At 55.2% G+C, this 9,252-nt stretch overlaps 1 protein-coding gene across 1 annotated transcript; it reads right to left on the bottom strand.

Annotated features, from left to right (window-relative positions):
* Window positions 1-5,401: 5,401 nt before the first annotated feature.
* Window positions 5,402-6,620, bottom strand: LOC101756808 (putative cyclin-dependent kinase F-2). Its single transcript, XM_004954795.2, has one exon. The coding sequence runs from the start codon at window positions 6,554-6,556 to the stop codon at window positions 5,585-5,587; it is 972 nt and encodes a 323-aa protein (XP_004954852.1). The 5' UTR covers window positions 6,557-6,620; the 3' UTR covers window positions 5,402-5,584.
* Window positions 6,621-9,252: the final 2,632 nt, after the last annotated feature.

Genomic DNA, 9,252 nt, shown 5'->3' with positions numbered 1-9,252 from the left:
GACTAGCTCCCTCTCTCGCCCTCCTGTAACCCCTACTACAGACCCCGCGTGGGCAACACGAGCAACTCTCGATACTGGACGTAGGCCTCTTCCTTGCCCGAACCAGTCTAAACCCCATGTCTCTCACGCCACCATCCGAAGCCTTACGCGTATAAAAGAAATTTACTAGTCTTAGTCTTGATCCGCTAATCTTGACAACGACAGTTGGCACACCAGGAAGGGGACCTTTGCGCGTACATCACCGGCTTCAGATGGCCAACCACGACGCCGACTCCAACGACAGGAGTCACCACCCCTCGCACGAGTGCTTCATGGCTGACGTGCACTCCGAGGGATCCAACGACGACGGCGCCGAAGAGAAGCAGCGCGCTCCCCCACCGCGTGCCGCAGCTACGACTGAGGCCCTTGCCAGGGTCCCGGTGCGGCCACGACAGCCAGAGGCGCGCGCGGCGCCCCATCAGGAGGACGAGCACTGCCGCAACGAGGGCGGGGCGAGTCATCGGGCCCGTGACGTCCAACGGCGCATCTGCGAGGACGAGGATCATCCCCAACTCTTCGCACGCGCCAGCCAGAACGTCGCCATCGCGGCAGCCCTACTCTGATGACTCCCCGATCCGGCAACGCCCGAGGAGCGATAGGCCCGCCAGGAGGTACGGGACTTGCTTGAGTGTGCAGCAGTCCAGCAGGCAGAAAGCTCCGCGTCCCGGCGCCACACACACAGCGCCTGCAGGGTCACACCCTTCGCACCTATTGAGGGGCATGGAGGATCTGTCCATCAACCTTCCTCCCACGGGGGAAACTGGGCCTCGCCCATTCGACGGACCCCACCGCGCGCGGGCGACGGGGCTTCGTCCGTCCACCGCCGTGTCGGCCCCATCCGCGATGGTCGTGACGTATTGGATGCACGGAGGTGCTCCCGTGCAGATAGAGAGGATAGAGCCGACCACGGCTACCGCGTACACCATGGTGGTCACCGTGACGACGGAAAAAATCGGGGCCCGAGCCCCGACCCAGCGGGGCCCAAGGCCTTCTCCGCACGCATCCTGAACGCGCAGTTCCCGGTGCGTTTCAAACAGCCCACCAATGTGGCCAAATACTCTGGGGAGACAAACCCCGGGCCTTGGCTCAGCGACTACCGGCTTGCCTGTCAGGCCGGCGAAGTGGATGACGACCTGTTCATCATTCGCAACCTCCCACTTTAATTGGCCGACTCGGCGCGAGCCTGGCTGGAACACGTTCCGTCAGGTCGGATCCGGAACTGGAACGACCTGAAAGAAATCTTTGTAGGGAATTTCCGGGGCTCATACATGCACCCCCGGTAACTCCTGGGACCTCCGGAGCTGCCGCCAGGGGTCGGGTGAGACTCTCCGAGAGTACATCCGGCGCTTCTCCAGGAAGCGCACCGAGCTCTCCAACGTCGCCGATGCCGACGTCATCGGGGCCTTCCTGGCGGGAACCTCCTGTAGATCTCTGGTCCACGAACTAGGACGTGTAGGCCCACAAACCACCAAGGAGCTCCTCGACATCGCCGCTAACTTTGCCTCGGGCGAGGAGGCCGTCGGGGCGATATTCGATCGCTCCCAAGGCAAGGAAAAGAGGGAGAAGGATGCCGACGAAGGCGCCTCCAATCGCCAGAAGAAGAAAAAGGCCGCGGCGGAACCCCGAAGGCTGCGGAGGGGCTCAAGCACGACAACGGATGAAGACGATGATGATGATAATGAGGATGATGATGAAGAAAGCTCTTTCGCTCTATAAAGAGCACGCGGCAGACGAAATACGAACCGACCGCATCTATTGCGACGTCAGGTACATCCCGTCACCTCCGCCTTTCTCTGGAAACTGTACGCACGATCTCTTTTTTACCGCAGGGAACACCGCGCCTCCTTACCCCATGAGCTCAGTGTTTTCTACCGCTTCGACTCCCGGAGATCACGTGCGCAACTTTCTCTGCAAGCGGACCAGGGCCCGCTTCAGGTAAAAAAGGATACAGAGCTGAAAATGCTCTTACAACCCATTACGGTCCACAGGTTCGAAGGCTGGGCCTCCAGAGGGTTCGACAGCCGCCCAAGGACATCCCCCGAGCAAGGGGTGAGAAGGTACAGGTCCGCTAGCGGCCACCACCTAGGCAAGCGAAAGCCAAGGGCGTCCTGACCTCACGTTCGAGTCCGGACTGGCGTCTAAGTTCATGGTTTTTTCCCGAAGAAAGGCAACGAGCCCCCGAATCCGATCGAACGGACTCGGGAACTATATGAACTGGCCAGCCGGAATCTGGAGTACGCCACCAGCTTGGCCCGAGCTGGACCCTCCCGAACGGGGACCGGGACTCCACTCGAACCGACCCATTCGCAGCTCAACGAGCACCACGGTTCGTCCAACAAGGATAGCGTGGCACGGCTCACCCCCTCCGTCTCAGCGAACGGACGCTCGAGGGGTAACGATTAAAAGCCAATCTAGCCTCCTGATCGGTCTCCTGCAACGCGCGGGGGCTCAGGGGCTAGTATCGCAACCAATGACCACGCGTGTGGTCGCGGCTTGAGGTCTCGAGGCGAGGGCGTCCTACAGAACAACGAGAATCTTCTCGCGCCAAGACAGCCACAGGGTGCTTCGCCTGGTCAACCTCCTTGGCCAAGCTGAACAAACAACACTTCCCGTCCCTGATTAACTGTAGCTTGCACGATGAGCAGAGATCCCCGACGGACAACGATAGCAGCCTCTGGAGGAGCGTCCCCGCTCCGCCACAGCCTCGGCGGCTACTGTTGGGGGGAAATATTAATGACCTCCCAAAGCCCATGAAAACAACAATCATAAAAGCCCAGGCCCACCTAAGGTAATAAAGACTCTCATCGGCCCAACACGGGAGGGGAGAGCCCCGCTCCGCCTCGCCCGACCGAGTGCTCCGGGGTCAGATGCCCCCGACCTCATGACAACCAAACTACGTCTCGCCCGACCTAGGGGCCTAGGGTCGGGAGCACCTGACCTCCCGCCGCAAGACTTCACCTCGCCCGACCCAGGGGCCTAGGGTCGGGAGCACCCGACCCCCCACCGCAAGACTCCGCCTCGCCCGACCTAGGGCGCAGGGGGTCGGACTCATCCGGGCCCACAAGACAAATATCCGCCTAAGGCGCAGGCTGGAAGATCAGGGCGCAGATCTCGTGGGTCCCCCTGTCGACCTCGCCATAAATGCGCCGCGGCACTACCACGCAGAAAGGTGCTCACGCCCCCGACACGACCCGCCACAAGTACCCATGTGCGACCGTGCGGTGCAGGCTACAGTGGCCACGACTCCCTCCGATTCGCTACAGGGCACTCATGACCTGCGTCGCCCGGCACAGGAGGAAGTCCCGCCCGTTCTCGCGCCCCGCGCATCCGGCGACAGGGACGCGACGTCCACGTCCCACGAGCCATCAGCAAGGTAACAGGACCAGCCGTCCTCCCCGACGGGCACAGATGCCACAACCAAACATCATCATCATGTCTGGCGGCAAAGGCCACCAGGGAGATCGTCGACAGGATCCGAAGGTAGCCGCCCTCTTCCGGCGGACGCGCTAACAGGAGTCGGAGGCCAGAGTGAGGGGCGGCGGCCCTGGAACTTGGCCCCTCTCCTTATGATTGTATTTTACTTAACTTAGTTTATCTCTTTTACTTCTCCTCACACCCGGTCTCACATGTAACCCCGGTGGCCTCCTTGCGCTATAAAAGGAGAACCGGGGGCCCTGAGACAGGGGACTGGCTCAAGCCAACAGAACACGCTCACACTCTCCTTTAGAGCCTCAGTGCACACCCAAGAGACTTGGGATCAGCTCCCTCTCTCGCCCTCCTGTAACCCCTACTACAGACCCCGCGTGGGCAACACGAGCAGCTCCTGATACTGGACGTACGGCTCTTCCTTGCCCGAACTAGTCTAAACCCGTGTCTCTCATGCCACCATCCGAAGCCTTCCGCGCATAAAAGAAATTTACTAGTCTTAGTCTTGATCCGCTAATCTTGACAATGACAGATCTATCTTTAGAAATATATCTGCGAATCTGCCAATTCACTGTAGCAGTAACCAGCTATAAAACAGTCGATACCACGTAGCGATCGTAAAGGAAAGCTACTAGAGCAAACTAAACAACGCTAGAGAAACATCACTTGGGATAGATCTAATCGGCTGTATGATAATAGAGAAGGAAAGCAATAAAAGCCGATAATTCGTATCTCAAGCTGGATAATTGGTGATAAAAACTAAAATAACAGGCAGAACCTACGATTCTAATTATTATCGATAACTGGTGAATAAATCTAGACGAAACAACAGCGATGCGCCTAAAGTTAAAGCTTAGATATTACTCGATAAACGGAACTTACAGAATCGGCCGGAGATCGTGTCAATGCAGCCCTGCCAACACGTACGAACTCATAAAAAGAAAAGTATTTTGGCGAAGTCGCCGACTTGAAAGTAAAGTATGAGGAAAAAGTAAATTGGTTGTATTGATTGATGTGTTATCTTTACAAACCTCTAGAGGTGGCTATTTATAGCCTGTTATAACTGATTTCCTAACGGACTAGGATCTGTCTCTAATTTTAAATGATAAAAATATTTACAAACACAACTCGTATCGGAGTTGGTTATCATATCCACGGGCCAACCTTCTTCTTTAGCTAATCTTTTCTCCGGCCCACTTTTAGGCCCACACTGGCTAAGCCGCTCCAGCTCGCAATCGGCCAATCCTTGCTGACCCCTTTTGTCAATCAGCCGAAACACTGTAGCTTCAATCGACCGATTCCCAACTATAGGTTTTAGCTTACCGCATCGGCTAATCTTTTCCTTCCTTGATGCCGATTCAAAACACGTGTCGAAATCTGATCGTCAACACTATACAAATCCCATGTAAACTTTCCCTTCCATCTTGAAGCCAGTACGAGGCTATTCTAGCTACCAGGTAAATTTCGTGAGTTTGTACCCCAACATGCTCAGAAAAACAATGGGAACCGAAGTCACTGCATTGTAGAGAAAGATCGGGCAATTATTGGAATCAGAGTTAACAATTACAAATTTTCATCATAGAAAGACAAACAGATGACAGGTAGGAACCGAGGTCTTGTCAAATGTCGCTTGTCAGGGAAGAATATCAGTGGATTTAGAAAAGCATGCATTTGGTTAGAATGTCTCGGCAATCACTCTAATAGGAACTTTTGATAATTAGCGATTTAGCAGTTGTGTTCGACCCCACTTTCAGTCTTTTGTTCTAGCCTAAAAGCAGAATTTCTATCGCACCTTGTATAGTTCAAGAAGCAAAGGCACAATGGTATGACTTTGCACTGATCATCACGTTCACTACATTCTAAGTACTATGCTGATTTATCATACAAAGATAGATTCCCATTCCTTGTCGCAGATTCATTTGGCACATGGCAAGGGAGCAATAATGCATTACTTCCTGTTTCTGATTCCTCAGATAACAGAAGAACGGTAGAATGGATTTACAAAACAGTGCTTATTCCTAATGAAGCTACAAATAAATTAAATAATACAGCAATAAACTACAAGAATCAATTTGGGGGTAGACTCTGTATGTACATCGCTGTCACGAATCAACTTTTCCTATGCTGCGGAGAACAGAGGCACAAAGCCAGGGTACTCTGCTTTTGCGACGGCAGGGGGCTTGGCGTCCTCCGTGAACCACCGATGCTTGAGCGCATCCGCTGCCGTGAGCCTCTCCTCATGGTCGAATCTCAGAAGGCCGGCAAGGACCTCTCTCCCTGCCTGCGACAGCTCCGGCAGGACATCGAACACCTGCAATCCTATCGCACTGAACTCGTCTCGCAGGTCCTTTATCTGCTCCAGCACGTCCTCCTCCGTGTCGGCCTCGAACAGGGGTTGGCCGGTCAGGAGCTCGGCCATGACGCACCCCAACGCCCACATGTCCACCGCCGATCCGTAGCACCTGCTACCCATCAGCTGCTCCGGCGAGCAATACTGCATCGTGCCCACGCAACGCTCCGGGTACGGCGTCCCGTTGGGGTTCATCGGCGTCGCGCAGCCGAAATCGCAAATCTTTAGCACGCCGCCGGGGACGACGAGGACATTCTCCGGCTTGATGTCACGGTGAAGCGTCCTGGTGCCGTGCAGCTTCTTGGTGGCGTCCAGGAGCTGCCGCATGAACGCGCGCGTCTGGTCCTCGGAGAGGGGCCGCGTGAGCCAGTCGCGGAGGCTGGAGCCGACGAGCTCCATCACGATGAACAGGTCCCCGGTCGCCTCGTTGGTGGCGACATCCTTGATCTGCACGATCGACGGGTGGCCGCGGCACGCGGCGAGGCAGCCGGCCTCACGGAAGACGGCGGAGCGGTCGGGCCCGCCGCCGCCGCCGCGGATCCACTTGACAGCGACCTTCTCCCCCGTGCGCCGGTCACGAGCCTTGAACACCACGCTGTAGCTGCCCTCCCCTAGTACCTCGAGCTTCTCGTAGTCGTGGATGCTCGCGAACTGATACCGTGCCCGCTTCTTGGCCGCCGCCGGGGGACAGGTTCCGTCGGGGGCCGGACGCTTCCGGGCTGCCGTCGGCGCCTCCGCCATGAACCGGGATGGATGGGATCCTTTCCTTGCGCGCCGAGAAAATCTAGAGCGATGGAGAGAGAGAGATGGGAGTATGGCGAGGCGGCGGCGTTGGCGGCGCGGTCTCGAGATATGTAGGGCTCAAAACGCGTCTTTGATTCGAAGTCGGATTCGTGGAGAGAGGCCGAGCTGGCGCCGTGCTCTACTCTGATTTCCGTCAGCGCCGAGGCACCCACCGACCAAACCGCCATTCAAATCCGAATAGAACAGGGAAAAGAAGGGCGGGAATTGATAACCCCGAAACCGATATGAGCACCTCGAAAAAAATTAGTAAATTACACCTTTCTGGCCAAGCATGGGTCTCCTGCTATTTGCCACCTCGCCTGTAACATTTCCTTCTTCTGTTCAGCGTCTATCAGTGGCGTAGCTGGCTGAAAATTTTGAGGTGGGGGCAGACCTTACCTCTCCCTGGAATGAGGCCGGCACCCAACCATATAGCATGCTCGTCGTTGCCGTTGACAAAACCCATTACCAGCACCCATTGTGAAGTATAAACCAACACTTCTTTTGCTGTTTTGCACAAATAAATACTCTGAGCACGTAGTGTAGTAGAAACCGGTATTCCAGACGGATTTGGTCCATGGTGACCTCTTTGATCTCCTATAATCAAGCTAACCTGGACTAGTGGGCACACACATCAACTATCAAGGAATGGTGGACACGTATAGGCACCATGTCGGGAGTTTCCCGAAAAGGACTGCGGTCCCTCCTCCTGCTCGTCTGCTGGCAGCTGTGGCTAGAAAGAAACGTTAGAATGTTTCAAAGAACCGAGCGTCATGCCCGTGTTCTGCTATCACATATTAGGGACGAAACTCGTACCTGGGAGAGTGCCGGCGCGAAACACCTGGCAACCTTATTTGAGGGGGCATAGCCTTATACGGTGTACATAGTAAAGGCGGGCACTTTGCTGGCGCCGTATTTTCCTTTTCCCCTGTTTTTTAAACATATGTAAATCTCTTCTATTTTAAATGGCACAATCCGTGCCGTTCATTCCAAAAAAAAATATAGCAAGTGAACATTAATAAATGTCTCTCCTAGCCCAAGCCCTGAATACCTTGCGTGCACAGGAGACGAAGAGACAAGTTCAACCAAATTCCTTGCCACTTCACGCAAGTTAAGCAACAGCCAATGGCATGTAAGAGTATACCGTCGATGTAGTCCCAAATCCAATTACAAGCGGGGAAGGATGCAAGACTCTGTTCGCTTCCGCTTATCAGCCAGCTTATCAGCCACCGAACAGTATTTTTCTCTCACAATAAATCAGCCGTTTCAGCTTTTCAGCCGACTTAGGGCTTGTTTAGTAGAGCTCCAGCTCTGAAAAAACAGCTCCAAATCCATAGATCCAGCTAGCTCCACCATAGAGCTGCTCCACCGTGGATCTAATATCTCAAAAAATGTTTGGTACAGCTCCATTCTTATCTTTATCTCACTGGCAATTTGGACCCATGCATCAGAATAAAAAAACATCTCCTTTTCTGGCACTGTTGCACGCACAGTTGAGGTGCCGGCGGGCACGGCGAGGTCGGCGGCCAGGCAGCCTTGCGCGCGCTGGCGGGCGCGGCCTCGCCGGCGGCCAGGCGGCCGGGTGCGGGGCGGGGCGGTGCTCCCGACGGGCGGAGCAGGGCGGCTGGCGAGCGCGGCCTCACTGACGGCCGGGTGTGGGGTGGGGCTCAGGCGGGCAGGACGGCGCTCCGGCAGGTGGGGCAGGGCGTGCTGGCAGGTGCGGCCCCGTCGGTGGCCAGGCAGGCGGGTGCGGGATGGGGCTCCGGCAGGCAGGACGACGCTCGAGCGGGCGGGGCGCGCTGGCCGCCGGCAGAGCGAGACGGCCCTCCGGCGGGCGGGGCGGTGCTCCGGCGGATACAGGGCGGCGCTCTGGCAGGCGGGGCGCGGCGGGGCTGCGACGAGCGAGGCGCGGCCATGGCGGCGCGAGCAAAGAAGGAAGTTATGAAGAAATAGAACGAACCGGTCATTTTCCACTAATGAGTGGCAGTGGTGGGTAATTTCCTCCAACTCCACCAAATTTGATTTCGTGGAGCACCCCCTGAGGTGCTCCACCAAATCCATGGATCTGGGGGTAGATCCACCATTTTCGTGGAGCAGATCTGTGGTGGAATTGCTGGATCTAAAACCGTTTGGCTGAAAAATCTAGAGTAGAGCTATTTTTGAGGATTTGGAGCTGCATGGAGCTCTACTAAACAGGCCCTAAGTCCAACTGAACAGGCCCAAGATTGAATCTTAGCTCTGTCTCCAGGCTTCAGCTAAGGGCACTCCCAATGGGAGAAACCAACATAGTTTCCATACGGTCTCCCCAATGCAGATTCGCTGGTTTCTTGGCCCATCGGTACGCATGAGGACTTGGTTTCCTCTCTGAGAAATGGTTTCTCTCTCTCCATAATAAATCTACTGCCACATCAGCAAATTGCTTAGTTGGTATGATAATTAGGCTAATCCCAGTGGGGGTTTCATAGATGTTTCATGCACATTAAATACAGTGACACATCAACATATGTGATGACATGGCATGATAGTTATGAAGTGAGAGAGGGAAGGAGTTTCATCAGGATGAAATTGTGTATACACCGTTTCCAAGACTATGAAACTTGCATTGGGGGCTATAAAGTTTCATTTCATCTAACCATATCCAATCACATGCCTCA

Source organism: Setaria italica, chromosome I, assembly GCF_000263155.2.
Source record: "Setaria italica strain Yugu1 chromosome I, Setaria_italica_v2.0, whole genome shotgun sequence".
Lineage (NCBI taxonomy): Eukaryota > Viridiplantae > Streptophyta > Magnoliopsida > Poales > Poaceae > Setaria > Setaria italica.
The sequence above is the reverse complement of the archived record's forward strand: the minus strand, read 5'-3'. Positions and strand labels throughout refer to the sequence as shown.

What these genes read in the sequence shown, in the direction of transcription:
- LOC101756808 (XM_004954795.2), bottom strand. Translation starts at nt 6,556, where the DNA reads ATGGCGGAGGCGCCGACGGCAGCCCGGAAGCGTCCGGCCCCCGACGGA.